We start from the raw sequence: 26,332 nt of genomic DNA on the forward strand, positions 1-26,332 counted from the left end.
CACCCTAAAAGCAAATTCATAAAATAATCAGTATGGATATAATTTGATGCAGCTTAAATGACCATGATGTTACTCCCTCTTATTATTTCATGAACTACATAAATTTCGAATATAAAAGTGGGTATTATGATTCAGAGATCATAAAAATTACACAAAAGCAATGAATATTCATAATTTGGGAGTATGTCATTATTAGTGACTTTCGATCACCTCATGTGTACTTGACAATAGGGGGCTTGCTTTACAAGAAATAAACTGATAGTAAAATAGCAGTATGCGGCAAAATTATTAAAATAAAAATAAGCCCTGATCTCATAAAAAATACACCATTTCCCTATAACTAGGGAGATACTACTTTTATTAAAGGGGAAAAAAAAAAAAAAGGAAAAAAGAAAAGCACACTCTCAAAGAAAGATATGTTATAAGTTTTGTAAAGTAACGAAGTGACCCCTTCAGGTTTAGCCTGTTTAAGTTTGAACCAATCAAAGTAAAGCATGCATATTGTTTCCACAGGTTTTGATAGCTAAGAAATAGGTTTTCTGTGTACAATGGGCATATCCATTATCGTAAAAGCCAAAGGGATATGCACAGGGGCTATTCCATTATTGTGTGAGGGGTGGGATATGCACAGCTGGATATTCCATTACTTTATAGGCAGCAGATTTCAAGTTTTCTCTGTATCTCCCTCTCTTTTCTGATATACACTATTGATTTCCATACAACCATCAATCTAGTGGTGCACAAAGAGACCTTCTAGATCAATATGTACAATTCATTGCATAAGGCCTTCACTGGACCATTATTGCCTATTCTTGCAAAGAATGCCTCCAGTAAACCTCTGTAGTCTGTTCTTATACAGGGAGGCATTGTTAGAAGGCCCCTATAGTCTGCTCTAATACAAGGGAGCCTTCAGTAAAACCTTATAGACTGTTTTCATACAAAGAGGTCTTCAACGTTAGGTTCTTATTTAAGGACGCCTTCAAATGTTAGTCTGTTCTCCTGCAAAGAGGTTTCAATGGAAACTTACATTCTGTCCTTATATAGCATGCCTTCAATTAACACTATGCCTTCAAATAACACCATGCCTTCAATTAACACAATTAACATAGTCTTTTCTTTTATAAGGGAGCCTTCAGTAAACCCTTATTTGCTGTTTTCACACTATAGTTCTTCAATGAAACCTTTCATTCTGTTCTTATATAAGCAGTCCTTCAGTTAACCCAATATAGTCTGCTGTTATATAAGGAGACCTTCAGTAAACTCTTGTAGTGTTGTTATATAAGGTGGATTTTACTTAACTCTTATAGTCTGTTGTTATATAAGGAGACCTTTAGCTCATGAAAGTCAAGCCTGCATATAGAAAACAGTCCTCCTCAAATTCACCTGAGCAGTAATAATTTGTTACTCAATAGCATAAACTACCCCAAATACTGCCATTAGGATTCATCTTTTGAGCGCACCTAATTAATTGACCAGTCACCTGTATGATTGCAAACATAAGTGCTCTAATGGCCAGAACTACTTTCCTGTGGGTGAAGACAAGTTTGGCTGGACCACTGAAATAGTACACTGCGTGTGTAACCATGAATTTGTACAGAATAGCATTCAGTACGGCTAGCATTACAAATTCGGGTAGGTATTCAATCTCCCTGGTTTGGCCAAACGCAGGGGATTCGGGTGGTATTTGCTGTATGCAGGGAAGATCGTAATGGTTAACCCTAATAGTTTGTTCTCATCTACAGGTTCTAATACAGTTCTTCCACAAGGCCTCCAGCAGACCATCAATTACATAGTAGAATTAATATGTGGATAATTGACTTCCCACATTCTGTACTGAGCCTAGTCTCCAAATCAAACACAACAATTTATCAAAACTTGACTTTTCAAGTTCAAAAGTGTCTTTTATGTTTTAGAAATTACAATGACTAAACACTGTTAGCATGATACATGTTAAAACCTTTGAAAGGTAAGGAAGACTAAATGCAAACATACTTCTTTGCACTGGATTGATGACAGCTCACAAGTTCAGGCTTTGACAAGCTGCCTTACAGATTTTGTGAGGTTAATTTATTTCTACATCAAAACACCATGATAAGACATCACTATCCTCCCACCCCACTATCCTCCCACCCTGCTATCCTCCCATGCCGTTATCCTCTCACCCCACTGCCCTCCCACCCACCTGCCCCACCTCACTGTCATCCCACTTCGTTATCCTCCCACCCCGCTATCCTCCCATGCCATTATCCTCCCACCCCACTGCCCTCCCACCCACCTGCCCTCCCACCTCACTGTCATCCCACCTTGTTATCCTCCCACCTCGTCATCCTCCCACCCCGCTATCCTCCCACCCCGCTATCCTCCCACCCCGCTATCCTCCCATGCCATTATCCTCCCACCCCACTGCCCTCCCACCCACCTGCCCTCCCACCTCACTGTTATCCCACCTCGTTATCCTCCCACCCCTCTATCCTCCCACCCTGCTATCCTCCCACATCACTACCCTCCCACATCACTATCCTCCCATCTTGTTGTCTGCTCCAACACGACACATTTCCGATCCACATAACTGCAGACACTCATCTCACCCATCCTATCTTTCAGCATTATCATATCAGCATCCATAATCAATCAATTTAATCTAGCATGATGATTGCTCAGCTAGAAAGTCTTTCCCTCTTTAATGTGTAATAAAGTGTGAAGATGCCAAAGGTATTTTATAGTGGACTTGTGAACAATATATGTACTTAGTTTGCTGCATCAATAAGCATGTTTCCCTAAGGTTAAACAACAAAAGTTAAGCAAATGATATAAGTTAAGCAAATGATATGAAGTAGAACAGCTAACTTGTTGATTTTTCCATAAAAAATCAGCCTAATGTCCAAGACTTTACAGGACAGCCACGAAAAAAAACCTGTTATAAAGAAAGAGAGACTATATATATGTCAGATTGGAAGCCCTTGTAACCGAAGCAATACATTTGGCGCATTCCGGCATGACATTTTGAACAAAATTTCACGCCAGTTTTATTTTATTATAGGACATGGAGAAATGAACAACATAGTAAATGTGACTCGCGTGACAGCTACTATTAAAAAAAAACAGACAGTTACATATACACAGATTTTGTTTTGTAAACATTTTGTTTTTATATGCATGATGAAAGACACTAACTCTTTACTCAATTATAGAGACAATTTTGGAAAAAATCTGAAAACTATGAAAATAATGGGTAAATAGAACATGACTGGCAAAGTGGTATTTAAATACTACTTTTTAATGTATTTGTTACGAATTTGGGGTAATGAAATGCAGATATAGAGGACACAAACAATACAAAATTATTGTAAGCATCATAGAACAATTAGAAAAAATGTTAATTAGATACTTAAAAGACCCAAAACTCTTGCCTACTAGACAATTTCAACACATGTCGTGGAATGACATGTTGATTATCGAGATATCCTCATTCAAAAATCCCTTTCGTTCATTTTTAGTGTTTTTTTCAGCTACTTTATTGGGACTAGACTACACAAAAGATAAAACTAGCCGATAACCCAAAATTGCAACATTTTGTTCATCCTATGAGGGTCTCCTGCTGTTGAAGCATTGGAGTGATAGACCACACACTCGATGAATGGACAATGCACAGAACAACAGTGATCTTTATCAAACCTGTTGCTCTATGACAAGACCCACAACTTGATACCCTTCCCCCACTTCTTTAAGATGAAGAGGCAAGATTCAAGTTCCTCTCCCCACATGTAACTGACAAATGAAATGGATTTGTACCTGAATATTGCAATGAGGAGATTCAACAGTAGAATGTTGGTGAAGAGCAGATAAAATGAAAGCAAGATGGGTAACAGGAAGTGGGTTGATGGACATGAGCCAGTGGTGGAAGAACAGCTGCCTGTCTCACCTATGTAGAATAGTAATGAATAAAAGACATTCAAACTTGCAGCTGCATGGCATGGTGTGACATTGGTCATGTTAATTAAGAACATAAAACAAACATGAGGTGGTTCTTAATTATTTAATTGATTTATAACCATGGCGACAGCTAACAGATATGCATGAAATAAAATGAGACTTTTAGCACTTCATAAATTGTTAAAATTTTTTACACCTTGAAAGCTCTTTTTGCTTTTTTACAGAATTTCATGTTCGGACCTGCCTTGATGCTAATTGAACCCCTTCAACCTACTTTTGGTGTATACATTAAAGTAGCCCTGACATGAGTAACAACTTGGACAACTATTATCAGGATCAACATTATGGGCTGCAAACAGCAGCTTATTGTGAACTGGTTGGCAGACGGATGCAGCATTGCTGGTTTACATGCTCCATTGGCTATGCAATTGACTAAACACACAGTATTTTGTTTGTAATAATCTCGGGCCCTATGATGTCATCCCTCACAGGGACACAACAGCCAATGATCAGGCATAAACCCCAATTGATGTCCATCTGGTTTTCATGTTAACAGAACTTTGAGATAAACATCTCTGCACAAATTTGGCCTAGTTTGACATTTGGTCTACATTAACCTTGTCTTTCCAAGTTACATATATTCTTTAGGTGTACCTCTTGTTTCCAAGGTAGGTATATTTGTGTGGACTAACTTGTGTTTCCAAGTCACTTAAATTATTATTGTTTACAGGAGAGATTCACTTCTGTTTCCAAGATATTTATATTCTAAAGGTTTACCTCTTGTTTCCAAGGTAGAGGTATATTATTGTGGACTAACTTGCATTTCCAAGTTACATATTACTCTTATGGTTTACTTTTGTTTCAAATGTAGAAAATATTTTAATGGGCTACATTGTTTTCCGTATTAAAAATGTTGAATAACTTACCAGGTACAAAGACATCGAGGAACAATTCACCATAGATTTGGAAGTAAGGCATGAAGAGGGTATTCTTCAAAGCAGTTAGATTAAATTCTTGATTTGGGTTCATTAGGGCTTGACATGAGACACCAAAACCAAGCATAATAACAAGCAAAATACTCAAGAAAAGAAACATCTCCTTGACCTGTTAAAGAAAGAAATAATACAAACCTCCATCAGTTATTGGTCTGCTTTACACAACTTTATACTCTGTGTAGACTATTTATATGGCAAGTTAGACTGTATGTGAATCATTCATACTCATTTATAATATATTTAGACCATTCAAACTGTATTGAAGCCATTCATGCACTCATTTAAAATGTATTTGGACAATTCAGGCACATTGTTTTATATTGTTTTTAAACCCTTCATACTCATTATGCTGTATTTAGATAGTTCATACCCATTTACACTGTATTTAGACCATTCATGTATACTCATTTAAACTGTATTTAAAACATTCTTACCATAAGTTTAATCATAACCATCTTTGGACCAAGCTCTGGGCTGATGGAAAACGTTCTTAACAAGCGAACGTAAACGAAAAATCCGTTGACAGCGTAGAGGGGAAGAGCAAAATCATCGGTTAGTTTGAACCAGTGACAGACAAATGCAGACGTTCCGATAAGTATTATTAAGCAATCCACCAGATTCCATTCACTTGATGCCCATCTCTTGGCCTTGTGAGAAACTGATTCAAGGTCTCCAGCAAATAATGCCTAGAAGAAAATACAAAAAGATGGTCCAGAAAATGACTGTATTTTTGAAGAGCATCTATGATCCTGGTAGGTAATGACTTTGTGGCATTTTATTAACATAAGGATTAAAGTCTGTGACATGTTGTGGATTCAAGTTTTTACTGACAGCATCTTACACAAAGTTATATGATTCCTAAAAACAGTGAAGAGATGGAGAGAGTGACCAAATTGAACAGGAAAAGTAATGAAATCAGGAGGAGAAGATGGAACTGGCTAGGACATGTGCTGTGAAAAGACAGGACAGACAACAATTACATAGCCCTGGGATGGACCCAGGAGGTTCAAGAGCAAGTGGAAGGCCTAAAACAACATGGCGGAGGAAAGTAGAGAAAGAGAGGAGGATGACAGGTTGGAATAGTTGGACCAGGACAGCAGCAGCGAACAGTAAGAAGTCGAGGGAAGACTTCTCGGCCTTGTGTGCGCACAGAGAGTGTTAAAGTTAAATTAAAAACAGTTCCCATGTTGAAAGAAGAGAAAGAACAAGAAATGTGTGTTACTATACCTCTTGTACTTCTTGAATAGCATAAGCACAAAGCCAGCCAAAGAGGATTATCTCTAGAGTAGAAGGTATGTCCTCCAGAGCAAACATCACCATGTATGTATGCAGCAGTATAAACAGCAGATACATCAACTGTAGGAGAAGAAGAAAAGTAACAGATGATTCAATATCTTTAAATTAGTAGCTAATTCTAAAAAATACACAATCTGTGTGTTAAGGTTACAACAAGGAAATCAAGGGTGTGAGCTAGGTCCCTTGAAAGAAAGATAGACAGAAAATAATATATTTACCTTGCCCATCCAAGGTAACCTCATAGATACTTGAAATGGAAAGTAAGTGTCCAAGATCAAGACAACAAAAAGGTACATTCTGCACTTTAGCTTCACAGCATGGTACCTTGTGAGTACATGGGAATAAATATCATACCTATGCCACCAGAGTAAATGGTACTGATTTGTCTAGCTCACCGATATACCCGACCCTTCCGAAACGTTTATCGGGGACTTACCGCATTCATCCAAAACTTGGTAACTGGTGCAGTGTAAAAATAATAGAATTTGAGCCACCAATTCCTCTTCTGTTTTCTGGTACTGAAACTGCCATAGTCTGAACGATACTGCATCCAGAGTATAGTGAAAGGTAAAATGATTCCCAGTAGAACTTGAAGTGTGCTGTTTCTAAGGGCACCATTCCAGATTCGAAGGAGGAGACCCTGACAGCATGTATGAGCAATGAAGGCCTGCATCATGTAAACAGAAGGTAGTGACGTGGAAACCAATTTAATATCAATCTCAAAATGCAATGTATCGGTTGCTTTTCTCATTGTGAACATTTATAACAAACCAGGCACAAACTAATGAACCCTGACAGCAAGAGAAACATTCAATGTTTAGAAAAATAATCTGTGAAAACAGAAGGACTTATACCAAAGACAAAGTATATTTGATATTGCACCAACAGCCCTGACCATATGCACATACATAGGTAGAAATGTATGTAGGAGTATGATAATAAGGCAGAGACTGTAAAAAAATATTGAGATATTACACCAACACCCTTTACCACAGGCACACTGTAGTAGGATGTATTAAAAGGAAGTATGCTAATTAAACAGAGACTGTTTAAACAAGTCACATTTCTGCTTTTAAAGAACTTTGAATTTGGACTTAAAGAATACTAGTACTCTTAATTGGGCTCACAAAGGAAAGTTATAGAATTAGAAGGATATTATATTGATTTAAGCTTTTGTACATTCTTTTTTTTAAACTATTTTACTATTTAATTATTTCTGAATTTGTTTTGGACTACATGCGTTTAGGGCTTTTTTATTATTGTATAGTACGGTGTTTTTTACATTGCTGTTGGCTTTTACATTTTATGCCTTATTGGTTCTATTTATTTAATATTTAGGTTTTTGTTACTATTTGTTTTTAGGTTTTACATTTGTAAAGCGCTTTGAGAAGCTTTGCTGATTATGCGCTATATAAATATTACTTATTATTATTATTATTAATGTTTAATGTTATTAATGTTATTAATTATTGTTATTAATGTTATTAATTATTGTTTTTTATTATTGTGTATTGTGTATTAATTGTGTATTAATTGTGTATTAATTAATGATATTAATGTTAACAGAGTGACAGTACCTGATTTCCTGTTTCTGCTGCCATGGTGATGGAGTTCTTGCCTCCCCAGCAGGAGTAAGGTCTGTCGACAAGCATCTGAGCGAGGTCCTCATTTGTATCGTGACACTCCTCCATGACATCAATGGCCAGCTGCTCAAACTTCCTGGGAAAATATAAAATGTAAATGTCCAAGAGCAAGTATCATTATACTGTTACAAAATACATATGGTCAGTCGAACCTTCTGCATGGAACATAAAAATCATCAATAAAATAGAAGTTTTATACATTATGAACTTCAGTTGCATTCGTCGCACCAAACTGATCAAGTATTATTCACACTTTGCAAACTCTTTGACTTTAGAACAATTGAGAGGACAGGACATGGTAGAACATTTGAGATGAAAAGACATGATTGGACACAACTGAGATGCTAGGATGTCATGGGTCAATTGGGATGATAAGAAATAATAAGACTTTTGACATGAAAGGACAATTGAGACGATAGGACAGTTGAGGTGATAGGACAATACAGGTAATAGGATATGAAAGCAAAGTTGAGATGATAGGATATCATTGGACAATGAGATGATAGGACAAAAGAGATGAGATATAAGGACATGATAGGACAACTGAAGTGATGATAGGATAATTAGGATATAAGGACATGATAGGACAATTGAGGTGATGATAGGATAATTGAGATATTAGGACATGATAGGACAACTGAGATGATACTACAATTGCCTCATTACATCAGATTATATGGTATCATAGGACACTTGTCTCATGGCATCATAGGACAATTGAGATGATAGGACATGTGTCTTAAGACATGGCAGGACCTGTTAGGACAATTGTCTTCTGATACAAGAACAGGACATATAGGAAAATGGTATTATTCATACTGTGAGTAATTTCTGCTTAGTCAGCAATGTTTAATATAGAGACATTTAGAGAGATAAAGACATTTCAGGTTCACACGGTTGCCCTTACAGAATACAAACTAACCTGGCGCCTTCTTCAAACTGTGCTTCATTATCGTGATGCTTGTAAAGTCTAGCCATTTGAGTGAGCATAGCACTAGCTGCAACAGCTGAACTGACAGCATCCTCGGACTCCTTCCAGAAGAACTCAGCCATCTCCAGTCTAGGGTAAAACAAAAATGGGTAATACAATGTAAGGAAGGGTCATACAAAGTAAGGAACCCCTCAATAATCACTGAGGGTTTGCTCATGGCTTTGATTCTATATTATAACCATAGAGCTTGAAGAACTTGATCAGCTCAAAATGTCATATTTACAGTCGATGTCTTTTCACTGGTCCTACCTGAATGGAGACACAAACCCAACCTTAACCCTTCCAACCAGCTAAGACAAATCTTGCTCCATTTAGGAGATATCCCAACTTAAAAGGTGAGTCTGAGGGGTTGTCATTTCATAAAGTCTGTGATTTCATACTGTCACTAGGATCTCAAACATTTTAAATGATCTTTGCTTTAATTTTGACATGTTCAATGTAGACTGTTAACAGTGTCGACACTGACACCAATCTTATGGTTAGGTTATGTGAAGAGTTTTCATGTATCAGATATAAATATCATAAAGCAATCATTCTAATAAATAAAACCAATTATACAAAATCGAAGCATGTGAGGCTAAATGCTATAATATTTAGACTTGATCAAGTCTTCAGCCCTTATTGTGTGAAGGAACATTAAATCTGTAGTATCTCCCAAATAGAATAAGATTTTATATTTAAGCTGTTTGGGGAAGTTGTCCATACCAACTATCTTCATGACACAGACCATATATGATGGTTGGGCTTGTGTCTCCTTTTAGACTGAATCTGCAATCATCTCAGTAAATTCAGGAATAGAAGTAAATGGTTGACTGACGTAATGAAGATACTAGTTAACATTTCACCTGCATTCTGTATGGTATGAGGCATTCAATCAATATTGCCCATACATATGTGAATAGAAAAATATACTTCTATACTATATTTTACTAATATATACTATATTATATAATAATACATAATATGTGATACTATAATGTATATATATATGTATGTATGTATATATATATATATATATATATATATATATATATATATATATATATATATATATATATATATATATATATAATACTACATAATACTCTACTATATGCAAAGATGTCTTGTATTACTCTATCAGTTCATATCCAGTAATACATTGCTTGACATACTTTTCATTCAGAACTGCCCATATGAATAATTCCCTGAATGGCTGGTCAAAGTGCATTCCTGGATTTGCCAGTTTGGCAATTGTGAGGGCGTTTGGTCCTGTTGTAGTAAGAAGCCCAAACTGACTGTCGTCTGTTTGAAGGTATTCCTCCTGAGCTGAATGGACAATTCCTGTACCTGCAAAGTACATAGAGTACAAAGTACATAGAGACGTTGACAATGGTTTTACAGGGATTTAGAAAGATCTATGCTAATAACTTCCTACTCAATGTAACAGCAAAAAAATGTTCTAAATCTGAAGGGTGACAGCAAATGTAAGACTTAAACATATACTACTCTACTGGGCTTTGCTCTTTACATACACAAACAGTGTGAGTTTTCACAAAATTTAGAAGTCAGGGCTCAGACATGAAATGGGGAAATCAGTGTGAAAGCAAAAGAATGAAGAACCGATGGTGTTGACCATGGTGTTGGTGATGACCATGGTGTTGATGGTGAACCGATGGTGTTGACCTCCCAAGGTAAACTTATGTTGACTTATTCTCATTAGAGTTTATTATGATTGGGAGAGTTGACTACACATATTGCTTAGGTTTATATTATTAATCTATATTATTAATCTATTTTTCTGATAACTCCTAACCTGCCAAACATGACGACGTCATGATGAGGGTGATACACGCTTTAAGTCTCCGGTCATATTTGTACAGCTGTACATCATGGGCGCCAATGAGTGCGTGAACAATCCTTGCAATATCACTCAAGTAGATACGGTCATTGGGCTGAGGATGAAATCAAAAATAACATTATGTAACCACATGGTCTAGATATTAGGAAAGCATTCCAGTTAAAAATGAAGCCAGATTTCAGATTCAAACGGCATGTAATACTAGACAACTCTTTTTGCCAGCACAACAATTAGTATTATACCTTTTTCATGGATTTTTCTTTAAGTAATTTGTGAACGTTTCTGTTTGAAGATGCAAACACTGTTATGGAGCAAGTTGCTCACTGTGCAAAGTAGATTTCAAGTAATAGTACTTGTAAATGGTGCGAGAGCAGTCAAGGACACCAGTGATGCATTTATATAAGTGAAGTTTTCATCTACTTTGTATGGAGAAATCAACACTTTAGATGTTCCAAACAAACTCCATTCAGTACACCTAAACAGACATGCACAATAAAAAAATGACTGCATTTGTCCTTTTTGTCCTCACATTTTGTCCTCACCTTTCTGTCTGATAGTCTACCAGAAAAAGTCCTTAGAAAGCTGTTTCTAGAAGCATGGTTATAGAGTCCTCTCAAAGTTGCCACTGTGAGATATTCTTTCATGATAACTCCGTGTTCCAGAAACAAGCTCAAAAAATCCACCTGATTCTTGATGCAAGCTGTAGTAATGCACGAATACAGGGAACTCCACTGAAAACAAGAAGAAAAACAAGTACTCAGATGGAGAATGAAATGTTTCCCGAAAGGTGATGAGGTTGGTATTGAGGAACTGAATAACATCCATAAACCCACAGTGTGTGACCTGATTAATTCACTTTGGCTTCGAGTACAATGTTTCTGCATGCTGCGTGTTGGACTAATCTACACCATAATAGTAATTACCGACTTTGCAATCCGCGTTGTAGTCATTACCAACTTTGTAATCCACTGACCCTCCCCCCCTCAAAATTTTGCAAGTTCTATAAGAGTGACTCCAGAGTTTTCCCTTTTAGGAAACCAAAAAGATGGAAAAGAGAACAGCGGTTGGTGCAATAATCAAAAGAGAGCCAAGAAAGGTACACCTATTGTCAGAGGTATTCTCACACTATTCTTATATCTTAATCTTATTTCCTTAGGTAAGTACAGTCTTCTATCACCAATGATCTTATTACCTTAGGTAAGTACAGTCTACTATCACCAATAATCTGATTACTTTAGGTTAGTACAGTCTACTATCACCAATAATCTGATTACCTTAGACCTGTAGGTACAGTCTACTATCACCAATAATCTGATTACCTTAGGTAAGTGCAGTCTACTATTACCAATAATCTTACTACCTTAGGTAAGTACAGTCCACTATCACCAATAATCTTATTACCTTAAGTAAGTGACACCAAATGCTTACCTCCCAGGCCACAGTGTCATTTAGAATTTTGCTTTTCGCTATGTCAGCTCGCTGCCAGGAGAGAGCTAAAGACATCTGTTCAAGTGGGCTAGTAGCTTCAGCTTTACAAGTAAAATTTGCAAAGAGGAACACAAACAAATATATCAGAAACAAAATGAATTATACATATATGAATGCAACACACCAGAACACTAATACAATAAAAAAATGAAAATTTTTATACATACATCATCTGGTAATGATATTGGTAATTCACCACTGAAGTTACATTTGAAGTTACCATTGAAGGTACCATTGAAGGTACCATTGAAGTAACCATTGGATTTACCATTGATAACACTTTTAAAGTGGCTGAGAAAACTAGTTTCAGACGGTTGCAGAAATTAATTTGCAAAGGTCTATCTAGCACTATGAGTACTGAAGATAAAGCATTATGCAGTATCTAGCACTATGGGTAATGAACAGATAGCACTATGCAGCATCTAGCACTATGAGTACTGAAGGTCTACCACTAATGATAAATCAGAATATCGTTTCTCAAACTCCAGATTTTCAAATGAGCCATGTATTGTATGGTAAATACCTGTACATTGTGACATCACTATTATATAACATACTGCTATGTCCGGATTCACTGAGGACATAACTATAACCTTTGCCTGCATAGGTTAATAATATTTGCCTTTATATAACTATCACCTTTGACCTAATATTATACCTTTGACAATTTCAAGCATCTCTTGATGTTGAGGAATGAAGGACTGTCAGCAGGCGTGTAGCGAGAAATTTGCCAAGGGACGGGTGAAGCCTGTAGGTAAACTATCTAAGCGTAGCGGCACCATGGGTTGGCGCGAATCGTACCCAAAAATTTGGCCGAAAATGCCTCCCAGATCACTGAAAATGGCACTTCCCAGGCCTTGTAAGTTGCATCTAAGCATTTTCTATTTTGAAATTACTAGCGATATCATAAAAAGATATGCTCAAGGGGGGGGGGGGGTCGGTCGCACAAACAGTGCTGATGATGGAAGGACAAACACTCGTTAAGACCTTCCAGATGTGATCAGAGATGTGACGTTACCTTTCAAGAGAGCTAAGAGGATAGCATGGTCCAGGTCATCATCACTGTCACCAGTCATGTCAAAAACAGTCACCTGAAAAAAATAGAAATATCAACCCAATCCATGACTGAATGACATATAAGAACATTCCAACATTGGCAACAATGTAATATGAACAAGGAAGAATAAAACATATTCAACACTGATAAATGGGTGTAACATTCATTCTTACCATTCCATTCCCTAACTGTACAATTGTTTTGTTTGACAGTGTATCACAATACATACTTGTCAATGTTTTAGATGGTATAATAAGAGCAACTGTGAACAGAAAAACACACCATACAGTTGCAAATTCAGTTCAAATGACTACTTTGAAGGAATAAGTATGTATAAAAGTATTAATTAGTGAGTAGAAATAAGGATCCCCACTTATTTATAAGCTGAAAAGACCTAGCATTAACAGCAACAAACATCAACACATGAATGGTTACAATTCAAGACCTATTTAACTATGAATATTAAAACCAGAAGACCTGAAGGATGATCTGTGATTCCTTGCCATATAAAATGATCAAACTTACAAGCCAATTAATTATGTAACATAATGAGAGTGTACCCTATGAGTATATATGCCTATGATGACTGGTGCTCCATATGGGACATCACAAGGATGGGGACTGTCTGAGATATCACCATTATTAAAACTATTACACAAAATTAAAAATCTTACCAGCTTCTCTTCCTGAATGCAGGCGGCAACCATTGTAATAACATCCTCCATTTTCTTACTGTTTTTGACGTAACCATGGGAACCGAATGCATGGGATATTCTATCAGTGAGAATATTTAGATGTAGCCTGGACAAACACCTTTCAGTTCTGATGAGAAAGGTTAAAGTTAACACTGTAAAATCAGAAAGGAAGCAGTTAACAAAAATTCAAATTCATGTTAAAACTAATAGTGATAGAACTGATTAACGACTTTAATATGTCAAAGTAGTATACAAACTACCTTTCAGTTTATTTACATGACATACTGAATCATCATATCATTATTATATTGTAACTTTCTATTCATAAAGTTTTAACAGAACCCAGACAGCGGCAGCTGAGAGAAACTTGAAGGACACTAGTATTTCATGATACAATTTCTTACTATGGAAATGTAGGATAAAATATCATTGAGAATAACTGGTTTATGAATGTCATTTGATAGTATCTGGCAACATTTTGGTACAACACCACACTCAAAAATGGCAAACGGCTAACACTGCCCAAAGATTGATATATAATGAGTTTGAAAAAAAAAAACTTTTGATCTCAGCTACGTACTAAAAGCTAAGACATTCATTCTGACCTCATGAGGGGGAATTAGCTATCAATATATATATTTATCTTCTCTCTTTCCCTATTTTGAAATTTGTTAATAACTTTGCACACATTGTCTCTGCTAACCACCACCAAAAGTATAACATTTTTTATATCAATACTTGAAGTGGGGTGACATATATCTCAAATCTGATCTGTCTGAGAAATATCTGAAGAGAAAAAGTCTTTACATTATAAACTGAAAAGACCTAGCATTAACAGCAATAAACATCAATACACAAATGGCTACTACTGAAGACCTATTTAAGGATGAATATTGAGACAAGATGGCCTGAAGGATTTGTGATTCCTTGTTATATAAAATGATCAATATTCCACTGATCTGACTGATGTAGAGCAAGTGAGTTAAATATGTCCTCACTTCAAACGCAAGAGTTCTTTCTGATGCTCAATATGGAAGACAACAAGGGAGTAAAGATCCCACCTTTACAGGATTTTCAAATGCACAGATATAACCACATATCTAGACAAGGATTTGAAGGTGCAAAAAATGACATTGACACGAAACAACTTAGTAAATAGATAGCAACTAAATAACTAGATTGCAAAAATGAGGGATCACCTATCATTTAACTATAATATTTTGTCATATAGACAATAGATCCAAGACTTCTGATGGTGTGGACTACCAGGGTATACTGATCCCCAGGTACTTCTTATTCAGCTAATCTGAGAAGGCTAGCCTTCTCAGATTAGCTGAATAAGATCCAAGACTTCTGATGGTGTGGACTACCAGGGTATACTTCTTATTCAGCTAATCTGAGAAGGCTAGCATTTGTACAGAATATTAATTTTCGGTTCTGTTGATTTATGCCCTTTGTACTACGAGCTTACCCGATGTTCTTAGCATGCTTGTGAGCAAATGCTATGATATCAGCAGCACGTCCAGTTCCCTCGCAAATTACGATTGGTATTCTGTGTTGTATGGCATTCTTGGCAGCTACTATCACATCTATACCACCTTCTAATGCTAAGAGTACAACTGGTACACCGAGGCCACATTCTTTAAAAAACAATATATATATTATTTGAATACCACAAACAGATTAAGGATTAGCTATAAACAGATTAAGGATTATCCATACACAGATTCGATACTTGCACAGTAAGTGGAGCGTATACCAGAAATGGATTTAAATCATAGGCAGGCTATGAAGAATGCAGCCAGAAATATAGATAAATTGTCCATACATAAAAATCAGCAAACAGCATGCAAGTTACATCAAGAACAATAAGCATGATGAAGATAATTCAGTTACATGAAATAATTTCAAAATTGTTTGTGTTACACTATATGGAATAATGTAATCTGATTTTTCAAAAGTTTGTTACGTTAAGTATTTTGTTACCATAATATAAGGTAGTGTTTCTACAACACCAACACTTAGAATGGCACTGTCCATACATTCCTGTCACTTGGATAATTAGCTCCTTTATCATAGACCATAATTACAGCATTTAAAAGTAGTAATTACAGTATACTCATTGTCTTCAATAATTTACAAGCCAATTCATTGTCTTGATTCCTTTATAAATCATAAATTATAGTACTTTTCATTGTTATATTCCTACAAAAGCCTAATTAGTTGTAGTTTTGGTGAAAATAGTAAAACAAGCTTCATTACAGAATTCCCGTCCTTTTGTTCTGCATCCATGCCATAATTTAAGCTTTGGTTTTCTTTGTTACCGCTGTACATTCATTGAGTACAGAATTCACTTTCTTTTAATGTGTAAAGCCATAAGGCTTAGAGCGGCATCCATTGTCATTATTACTGTATGGACATCGAGCATTAAGTCCTTTATTCTGGTTAAATGGTGAATCTACTCACCTTCTTGTGGTTTGTTGATAGCAGATTCCACCAATGGCCTGAAGCCGGTATCTGCCCCGTATTTGTCATGTAATCCATCATCAATCAATAGAAAGTGTGTATGATTGGGATTTAAAGACACTGGCCTATTGCGAGCTACATCTTTTGTTACCTTGTATTTAATGAGATGCTGTGGAAGGTGAAAAAGCAAATAAAGGTGAAAAAAATATCAATAAAACAACAGATTGGATACTTGTGATTTAAGTTGCAGTGTAAAATCCTGATCTGAGATCACATCTTTAATATACATTCACTTCATTCACCAAAAAAACAAAAAAAAACTATACAAAATTCATTGCAGTGTATTACTAATGCCACAGGTTAAATCCAGTAAAGCATACAAACTCTTCATGAATCTCTTCTGTTAAATTATCCATAACATAACTATAACACCACATGACCTTTTTAAGGGTGCATTCCTGTTGAATAACACCTAGAGAGTAATATACACCACAGCATAATAACCAAACAACATCGATCTTAACAAACAAAAGCAATGAAGCAGCTGCAGTACATTATAGACAAAACAAATCTTAGTAAATTTAAAATTGAATCATGAACACAAAAACTCACTGGTATTTTTGTAAGAAAAGGAACATGCTTACATCTGTTGGATGAGATGAGCATATGGGTCCACTCCGTAATGGTGATCATAAACACTACATTTTATCCTGACTATCAAGTAACCAACATAAGGCAATACTTTTTATCGCTAACAATGCAGTCAAAAGAGTTGCGTTACTTTTAACGTTTTACTGTCATTCAGTAGCTAACAGAAGGTAAACGACACAAGCATTACAGTACTGTTTTAACTCCCATAGAATCAGTAGTTTCTTCATGTTGACAATGCACGACAAACAACTGCTTATTAGCCTATGTCAGTCACCGTCCAATGTTTTCACATGACTGTAAAAGTGTCGGCTAATTCCCGAAAGAAGTACGTTGTCCCTCACAAACAATAGAAACACATCCAATCATTTTTTTTTCTTTTTCTAAAATATTTAGATATTGGATGGGTTCATACATGTTTAAAGTTTTGTCGTGTGAGGATTACATTGGTGCAAAGAAATGGTGTTGAGACACCATATTTATGACGAAAATCCAGCGAAAAAAATATAACCTTTAATCCACCACAGTAGCAAAATTAGTAAAAGAGGTGTCATGAAATTTCCCTTCATCCTCCAGGACAAATGGTACAGTAATTTGAACCTTATCCTACTCGCTACCATCATAACCAGAGACGTAGCTTAACACCTCTCCACTTCTTTCAATTTCTACAATTATTAAAATAAAGTTTTCCCACAAATTTCACACCACTTCAGAGCTAAAGTAAGTGCGACAATCACTTTTTACGTACTGTAGGCTATATTATGACAGGCTATTGTAGGCTATATTATGACAAGCTGTATAAGGCTATATACTGTAGGCTATATTATGACAGGCTATATTAGGCTATATACTGTAGGCTATATAATGACAGAGGTGATGTGTCTAACCACTCTTTACGTTGCTTTTCATGTTTTAGCTGGATTTTGCCGACTTCGTATATTAATATTTTGGGACGGAAACTTCTAAATCTCCCTATTTCTGTGAAAGTTGGTTGGCCGGTCTGTGGACATGTTACGATAAAACCTTTTTCAAGCGACATGTGTTAGGGATTTATGATAACAATACTAGTCTGTTACAAGTTCTAGTAGCGCGGTTCATATGATCGGTCATGAACCAGACAAAAAAATATATTTGGGCAAAATTTAAGAATGACATTTGCTACTTTAGAAGTGGAAAGCAATTTGCCAGCAAAAAAATACCAGGATCAACAAAAGCCTGCATTGATAATAGATTTCATACGGCAGTAAACGCAGACAGTACCGTACATTCTAAACTCTCAGCTGTCCACCTTCACCATTTCTTACGCCACTTGCATTGGACTTGTACTCCTTTAATTTTAGGAAAGAACACAAAATGCTGATTACCTGTGCATTCTTATTGATGAGAAGATCACGATTGTGGGTGTATGCCCAAGCAGCTATTCCAATACAGTTTATCTTGCAAACTTCCTCTCTGGAAATCAACTGAAGGATCTGATTTTCTTTGACAGCTCTTCCGACTATATGGTTTACTCCCACATCCGAGCCACCTGTGATGATCCATGCACCGACTGATTGAGCTGCCTGATCGGATTAAACATACATGTGTATTATGTAATGTTGAGAATTATTGGTTTATGAATATCATAAAATTCTACAGTCTCTACTAGGTGGAATTCCACTGGACTATAAATTCATAGTAGGTACTTACAGATATCATTGTGGAGTGTAACTGCTCTACCAAGTGGCTGTAATGTTACAAGTCTAAAATGTGAAGTTAAACTGGACTATAAATTAATAGTAGCTTCATACAGGTATCATTGTGGAGTGTAACTGCTCTTCCAAGGTAAAGTTACAAGTCTACAATGTGAAGTTACACTGGACTATCATGTAATAGTAGGTACATACAAGTATCATTGTGGAGTGTAACTGCTCCATCAAGGTAACATTACAAGTCAACAATGTGGAGTTACACTTGTCAATCAATTAATAGTAGGTACATGTATACAATTATCAGTGAAGTGTAACTGCGCTAACCCAAAAAATCTTGCCTAGGATGGCTACATAAATCTGGTAATCTATAGCCTAACAAGACAACATGATGACACCTACACGTCCTCAAACAAAACTCTAGACAAACATGAAATGTAACACTATAATCTTAAAAAAAAGAAACTTTATTTACAAAAAAAAAACCATACAAGGACAAGAAAAGGTAATATAGTTTCAAACTAAGTCAATCAGAATATGTAACTCTATTCAGCCAAACAAACATACACCAGGATATAAATACATCTATTTACACGATGTCAACAAAACGGCATACAAACAGGCAACTCTGTTTAGCTCCACAAAACCACACTAGGATAAATACAAACATCTCAACAAAACTATACAGACAGCTGGAACTCTTACTCTCTTCAGCCAAACAAAAGTACATCAGTATAATGTCTAATAATATGTCAACAAAACTATACAAACAGGAATGCACTAACTCTAGCTATTTAGCTAAGCAAACCCAGAACAGGGTAAACAACTGTTAGACTCTACAGTAAAACACATCTAGAGATCAAAATTAACAAATGCCTAGAGCAAAACTAAAACCAAAATCAAACGTAGCAGCACAAGTGAGCCCCCATAATTCTCTACAATCAGACAAATCATGAGCAGAATTAACAAGTTTATGCAAAACTATAAAACCAACATGACATATTGCACACCATAGCCCAGACAAAACCTATACAAGGATAAATAATGCACTTCTCTTTAGCCAGCAAAGCATGCATGGCAGAGATAAATAAATGTTCTGTTACTCCATAAAAGAACAGAGAGATTTTATATGAACTGGAAGGCTGGCTCCACAGTAGGAAAATGTACCAACCATGAAGGGTCATGTGACATGCTCGCAGGTGCTACTAACATATTATGTAACTCTTTGTCAGCTCGAAGTGATAAGATTTTTGTAGACAAAAGAAAGCCAGTATAAAAGGCCTTTTTGGTTAAATATTGAGAATAATTGATTATGTTTGGAAGATAATGAGATTTGCTTTCTCTGTGTTAGAAATGCATGTACCCTGCCTACTAATCTGACATCTGCTGTTAGATTCTTATAAATTGCTTATAGCGACCCCTCCTATCATGTTACATGCTTGCTACATTCAAAAACAGCAGGGAGACTTGTGTTGCTAAGGAGCAACGACTCCTGTCGTCTGCTTCTCATGTAAATGTTCATTGTGTACATTCCTGATCAGCTACCATGCATTCCAGCTGCAGTTTGATTGTTTGTAAAGAAAACATACTAAAAATGGCAATTTTGGAATTGAAAATTGCGGAAAACATTAGAAAATATACCACTTAGATTCCATTGTTGGTGTAACTCCACCAGGAATGTGGTAGCTATGAGATCATGACATTTAATAGTTGTTATAGAAAACACATTTAGGGAGTACTGTAAAAGTTAAGTGCATCACATGACCTTTCCATGGTTGGTATGTCTGTTTTTCTTATTTGACATATTCCAGATTTATATATAAATGCAGGTGAAAAACAAAACTACATCAGGATCAATAAATGCAGTCAAACAATCCTCAGTAAATCTACATGAAGTGCAACAAAATTAGGTCAGGTTCATTAATTTAATAGACTTTAATCAAACCTGTGGATAAGAAACTCAATATTGTCATGCAAATAAAACTAAAGCCATGATCGTTGAATACCTTTATAAGTCCCCTGTTGAATGTTTCCTGGTCCTTAGTGTTGAGACGGAATTGTTTCTGGCCTCCACGAACAGAAATCACCAACTTTGGTCGCTGCAATTCCCAGTAGCTTGTGAAGAGTTGAAGAACATGCTGAACATCTGTGGCCTTTGAAAGCCTTACATACTAGTCAGGGTAAAGAACAATAACAGATTGCAGCTTACTAAAAAAAAAAAATATGAAAGCCAAATGAATAGTCAAGTTCAGAACCTGTCCTTCTATATCTTACATTTTCTTACTTTCACAAAGAGGTTAAGGTCCGGGGTTTGGTATGTGACCAAATGGCCAATGGGGTATAACAAACATTAGCAGCAAGAGCAAAGAAGTTTGACTGGGCCAAGAACAAGAATACCAAACTGCCTCTCAAGGTTTAAATCATGTATTGATATATACTGAATTTTGAAGCAGGAATTATAGCCTTAGACTAGTTACCATAGATGCAGACCTGGACCGTATGAAATGCATACTACTTTATGGGTATGACCAGGGGCGTCAATCGTAAGGGGGGGGGGGGGGGTTAGTGACTACCTCCTGTAGACTTGTGTATCTCATAAAGGGAGCTCAAACATTGTGCTATAAGATTAGTAGTTATTAATGTTCAATTCTCATCTGCTCAGCTCCCTGATAAAAATAGAACTTTTCAACTGGGTTGAAATAAAATTACGGATTTCATTTATAGCATTAATTAAATGTGAAACCGTGTCCATAGCTGAGGCTATCTGCTATATCACCAGCTAATTGAAAACCAACTGAGAATTCATCAAGGAGCACCTACATGTCAAGTTTGAGATTCATCATCAAAGCAGGACTGCTTCAGTTGTTTCTAGGCTTTCAACACTGATCACCTCATAAGACCTTTGACCACCAAAACTAGTAGAAAGCTAATACACATTCAGGGGGACTTACTACCCAACTACGAGATTCACCAAAGCAGCTTTCATTCACATTTTGACCACTGCTGTTCTCAAAAGACCTCCACCCAAAATAATAGCAATGATAGGGCACCCAAGTAAAACAATGACATTCGAGCGAGAATTCAATAAGAGACAACTATGAAGTAAATATGAAGTTGATGCAAGCTACACATAATGATTTATCATGTGATGAGTTATCATGTGATGAGTTATCACATGTGATGAGTTACATATGATGAGTTATCATGTGGTGAGTTATCACATGTGATGAGTTACATATGATGAGTTATCACAGGTGATGAGTTATCATGTGATGAGTTATCATGTGGTGAGTTACATGTGATGAGTTATCACATGTGATGAGTTACATATGAGTTATCATGTGATGAGTTATCACATGTGATGAGTTACGAATGATGAGTTATCATGTTGTCTGTGAGTTATCTAGATGGCATCACCATGGCATAGATTTAATCTGGCTTTGGACATGGAATCAATTATATATCGCACCTTGCCCATCTTTTTGTTGGTTCATTTACTTTAATAATAACTGAATATAAATGATGTCATGTAGCTGGTTTCCTTTCCAACTGACCTTTGCTGGTTCACTGTTACTTTCACCTTCGTTGATAAATATGATCTCTCCATGGGCATCAGTGGGGTACTCTGCAACATCCTGTTCTGGATCCCACGACCCTGTGAGTGGTTCTTCCCGCTGTTGGAGAGCAACTGGTAGGTGGTTCTCTCTGATACGACCGCAGTAACAACTAAAGTGAAACAAAAGTAGCTAGAGAATGTGTTTTTTTAGGAATATCTTTTATCCAGTCTAATTTTTGTTCTTCACTGTAGCCTGGTTCATGGGTACATGGTAGGGTGGGATGGGGGAGGGGATTGGGGGGGGTAGGGGAGGAAGGAGTGTGGGTCTCCCTTGCCTTCTTCATATGTCAGTTCTTTCTGCAACCCTTTATGTTGTGCTTCTTATGCTTGTATTCCTTGCCCTCCGGGGACTGCTATTCCACAATTTTGGTTCTTACACTGTCTCAGTTGTCACTTCAATCAATCAATTTTCTCTCTTCTGAATGTTCTTTACTCTTTTAAGAGAGTTCATATTACTGTATGTTCTGTCACTATTAATGTATGTTCTGTCAATATTGATGTTCCCACTCTTATGCTTAATATTATCATTTTGTAATTGCTGATGCCATTGCAGGCAAATATCAGCTAGAAGGGTTGGGTTTTAAGGTTTTCACTTGAGACATTGCCATTCAATTTAGTGTACAAAGGAAGCAAACATGAAGACAAGCCTGCCTCTTTGTAATTTGCTTTTGGCTATCATTACTATCCTTTACTTTTATAGTGCTCATTGATTTTGCAATTGGTGCACCTTGCATGACGTTGACAATGCAAAAGTCACTTTCCCAATCAAAGCAATTTAAAACAAATGAACAATTCTTCGAACCGGGAAGTAAATCGTTCGCACCATAAGGGCAACAGAAAATAGATTTCTTTGTTTCGACTGCGACAGGTTTTCTCCATTAAACCCACCTGGTCAGAGTGCATTTAGAAAAGGAAACATTGAATCTGCTTCGGAAGTTTTTTTTCTGAAATTCATCAGCAAACACGTATTGAGACTTTAAGTTTCAAACTTACAGACTGTCCTCCTCTATCTGTGTCGACCTCGTTACTTTGCGAATAAACCGGGCACATTCCCTCTTCTTAAAGGTACCAGTAATCCACTTGTCTTTTTTCAATCCCTGTTTTCAAAATGAAGGTAACAAATGTTTTAGTAAAAAACAAATTAAAGGGAATATATTCTACTTTCAGGAGGGTTAGTAAACTATCACACACTACATTTTCACGTCCGTCTTGAAGATGTTGCTTTTGCAGTATGAAACCTAAGGGACCAAAGTTAAACATATACATGTACACCTCATTTTCTCTAAAGTAGTTTTGGTGTTATGGCTTGGTTGGAAGCAGCTAGACTTGACACTGTTCAGACATTGCTTTCATCATGCCTAGATACATCATCATTGAGAATTTTGTAAGCTGTACAGGATGTATTAATAAGCTTAGAATTTATATTACAGTAGGATCTTCAGCCACATTTATTGAGTATTGACACAGTTTTCATATTTTCTTTTTATCTATTATATGAACAGTTCTACTTTTAAATTTTAAGGATCCACAATATGTTCCTCAAGACCCATCGATCTGGCAAATTTCTAAAGACTACAGGTGATCAGTCACCACAGCTGGCAGCTAGCACAGGCCTTACAAGGTGCTAGAAACAATGTTCAAGTCATCAGTAATAAAGGTACCATAGATATTACAAGGTACTCAATATTTAACAGGTGATCAGTCACCACAGCTAGCACAGGCCTTACAAGGTGTTAGAAACAATGTTCAAGTCATCAGTAATAAAGGTACCATAGATATAACAAGTTACTCAATATTTAACAAGTGTTCAGTAACCACAGCTAGCACAGGCCTTACAAGGTGCTTGAAACAAATGTTCAAGTCATCAGTAATAAAGCTACCATAGATCTAACCAGGCGCGTAGCCAGAAATTTGCCAAGGGAGGGGCGAAACTGTAGATTTGGCATTGCAAGCTACCTAAGCATAGTGCCACTATGGTTGGCGCGAAGCGTACAAGAAAAGTTTGGCTGAAAATGCCTCCCAGATCGCTGGAAATGGCACTTCCCAGGCCTTGTACAGTAAGTTGCATCTAAGCATTTTCTCTTTTTAAAATACTAGCGATATCATAAAAACATTTAAAAAAATATAAAAAATATGCTCAAGGGGGGAGGGCGGCTGCCCCTGCCCCCCCTTGGCTTCGCGTCTGGATCTAACAAGGTACTCAATTTAACAAGTGATCAGTCACCACAGCTAGCACAGGCCTTACAAAGTACTTGAAACAATGTTCAAGTCATCAGTAATAAAGCTACCATATATGTCACAAGGTACTCAATTTAACAACTGTTCAGTAAGCACAGGCCTTACAAGGTGCTTGAAACAATGTTCAAGTCATCAGAAATAAAGGTACCATAGATCTAACAAGATACTCAAGATAACAGGTGATCCGTTACCACAGTTAGCACAGGCCTTACAAAGTGCTTGAAACAATGTACATGTCATCAGTAATCACAAATTTTTTAAATAATTATTCAACAGCTTTTAATCTTCTTCTGGGCAAATTGTTGCACATTCACTTTTAACCGTTCTTGGTTGTGAGTCTCCAGTATTCTCAGTATGGTAAGCTCACAAAGGAACAAGTGGAGACCAAACCTATTCAAATATAACAATAACAATAAATAACAATAAAAGATCATTTACAGAAAACTACTTCACATTTGGGAAATTTGTCTACCTGTATTTCCACGATGCAATGATCGCTTGCGTTCACATCCATGTTTGCTGTGCTGCTTAAAGCTCCGGTAAATGCTGCCAAAGATGATGGACGTTGTTGGCTCTCAGGGTGAACCTGACCTTTTTGCAGTCGGACATTCATGATCTGCAACAAAGTACAATGACATAGCAAGTTAAAGAATAATAAATCCATATTGTATACAGGAATTCTTACCATTTAAAAATGGGACCAACTAAATGTAGTTTGAAATTAATGAGTACATATCTAGAATGGACTGGGGTAACATGGACCTCAATTAGGTTTTGGCTGAGATACAGATGCCCACGGTGCTTGCCAACCCTAGTCAGCTGGGGTAAACTTCTGCTTCTCTGCTTCTGCTTCTGTAAGATACTCGTTAAAAACCCCTCTCAGGTATCACAACGAGGTAAACAGAACAATATCAAATTAAAAATATCAATATCAAATTGGGTAGTATTAGGCTAACAAAGTGTTAAACCTGGGGTTTCACTCCCTGGACCCTACAGGGCATCAGAAGTACATTGAATCTTCCTGGACCCCCACTAGGGTTCTGAGATGCATTCCAGAGAAATGTTAAGCACATTTCATTAGTTTAACATACATTTGCGCTCTAAAATTGCCACAGGCGATCAAGAAAGTCGATCTAGAAGTACTGTAGCTTCCAGGGTGCCTGCCTGGATGTTACTGGTGTAGGACGTTTTCCCAAGTCCCTTAAATATTTAACTTAATAAAGCTAAATAATTTATGTAATTCAATGCCTAGACTAGCCCTAATGTTAGGCATCCTCAAGTTAAACAAGCAAACTTACCATTCGTGTACCACCGGTGCACCATAGCCGACTCGGTCAAATCATGAAAGGTAAGACTCGTGAGTAAACGAGCTCAAGCACTTAGGCTAAACTGGCTAATTAGCGACAGCGACCTGACCTCGTAAGATACCTGTATTACAGATCAGCTAGTAATAGCCTAAGTCAGTGATTATAGTACAGTGTACGTGTTTTGAACTTAACTCAGTGGCATGCATGGCGGCGTTGACCGTTGCCTTGGTAAAGTGTAGGTCGCTGTTTATATTTACACAGCAGAGCCGTATATCAGTATACACGGCTGTGCTATGGAACGCCAAAAGGTGTGGAACGCCAAAAGGACCTTAGGTGGCGTTGCTACCCTAACCAAGAGATGCTGCTACCCTTTACATGATGTTTTCCAACCTTCCCAAATGTTCCTTATTTCAGAGTAATCCCCTTTTCTG

The 26,332-nt window shown here is 36.7% G+C and overlaps 1 protein-coding gene across 1 annotated transcript in view; it reads right to left on the reverse strand.

The window, feature by feature from the left end:
* The window catches only part of LOC139967804 (transient receptor potential cation channel subfamily M member-like 2), a 32,351-nt gene extending 6,230 nt beyond the window's left edge, over window positions 1–26,121 (reverse strand). The window contains exons 1-21 of the mRNA XM_071971900.1: window positions 25,893–26,121; window positions 25,067–25,210; window positions 23,350–23,453; window positions 22,295–22,466; window positions 20,747–20,911; window positions 18,417–18,614; window positions 16,405–16,573; window positions 15,410–15,578; window positions 13,918–14,065; window positions 13,205–13,277; window positions 12,127–12,227; window positions 11,241–11,429; window positions 10,654–10,792; window positions 10,013–10,187; window positions 8,790–8,927; window positions 7,802–7,943; window positions 6,661–6,891; window positions 6,156–6,284; window positions 5,363–5,614; window positions 4,860–5,037; window positions 3,793–3,922 (exon numbers count right to left, since the gene is read on the reverse strand). Coding sequence (XP_071828001.1) covers window positions 3,793–3,922; window positions 4,860–5,037; window positions 5,363–5,614; window positions 6,156–6,284; window positions 6,661–6,891; window positions 7,802–7,943; window positions 8,790–8,927; window positions 10,013–10,187; window positions 10,654–10,792; window positions 11,241–11,429; window positions 12,127–12,227; window positions 13,205–13,277; window positions 13,918–14,065; window positions 15,410–15,578; window positions 16,405–16,573; window positions 18,417–18,614; window positions 20,747–20,911; window positions 22,295–22,466; window positions 23,350–23,453; window positions 25,067–25,210; window positions 25,893–25,895 — 3,149 coding nt within the window. The 5' untranslated portion in view covers window positions 25,896–26,121. The remainder of the gene's footprint in view (window positions 1–3,792; window positions 3,923–4,859; window positions 5,038–5,362; window positions 5,615–6,155; window positions 6,285–6,660; window positions 6,892–7,801; window positions 7,944–8,789; window positions 8,928–10,012; window positions 10,188–10,653; window positions 10,793–11,240; window positions 11,430–12,126; window positions 12,228–13,204; window positions 13,278–13,917; window positions 14,066–15,409; window positions 15,579–16,404; window positions 16,574–18,416; window positions 18,615–20,746; window positions 20,912–22,294; window positions 22,467–23,349; window positions 23,454–25,066; window positions 25,211–25,892) is intronic.
* Between the last annotated feature and the right edge of the window lie 211 nt (window positions 26,122–26,332).

This window comes from Apostichopus japonicus, chromosome 5 (assembly GCF_037975245.1).
Source record: "Apostichopus japonicus isolate 1M-3 chromosome 5, ASM3797524v1, whole genome shotgun sequence".
NCBI classification, from domain to species: Eukaryota; Metazoa; Echinodermata; class Holothuroidea; order Aspidochirotida; family Stichopodidae; genus Apostichopus; species Apostichopus japonicus.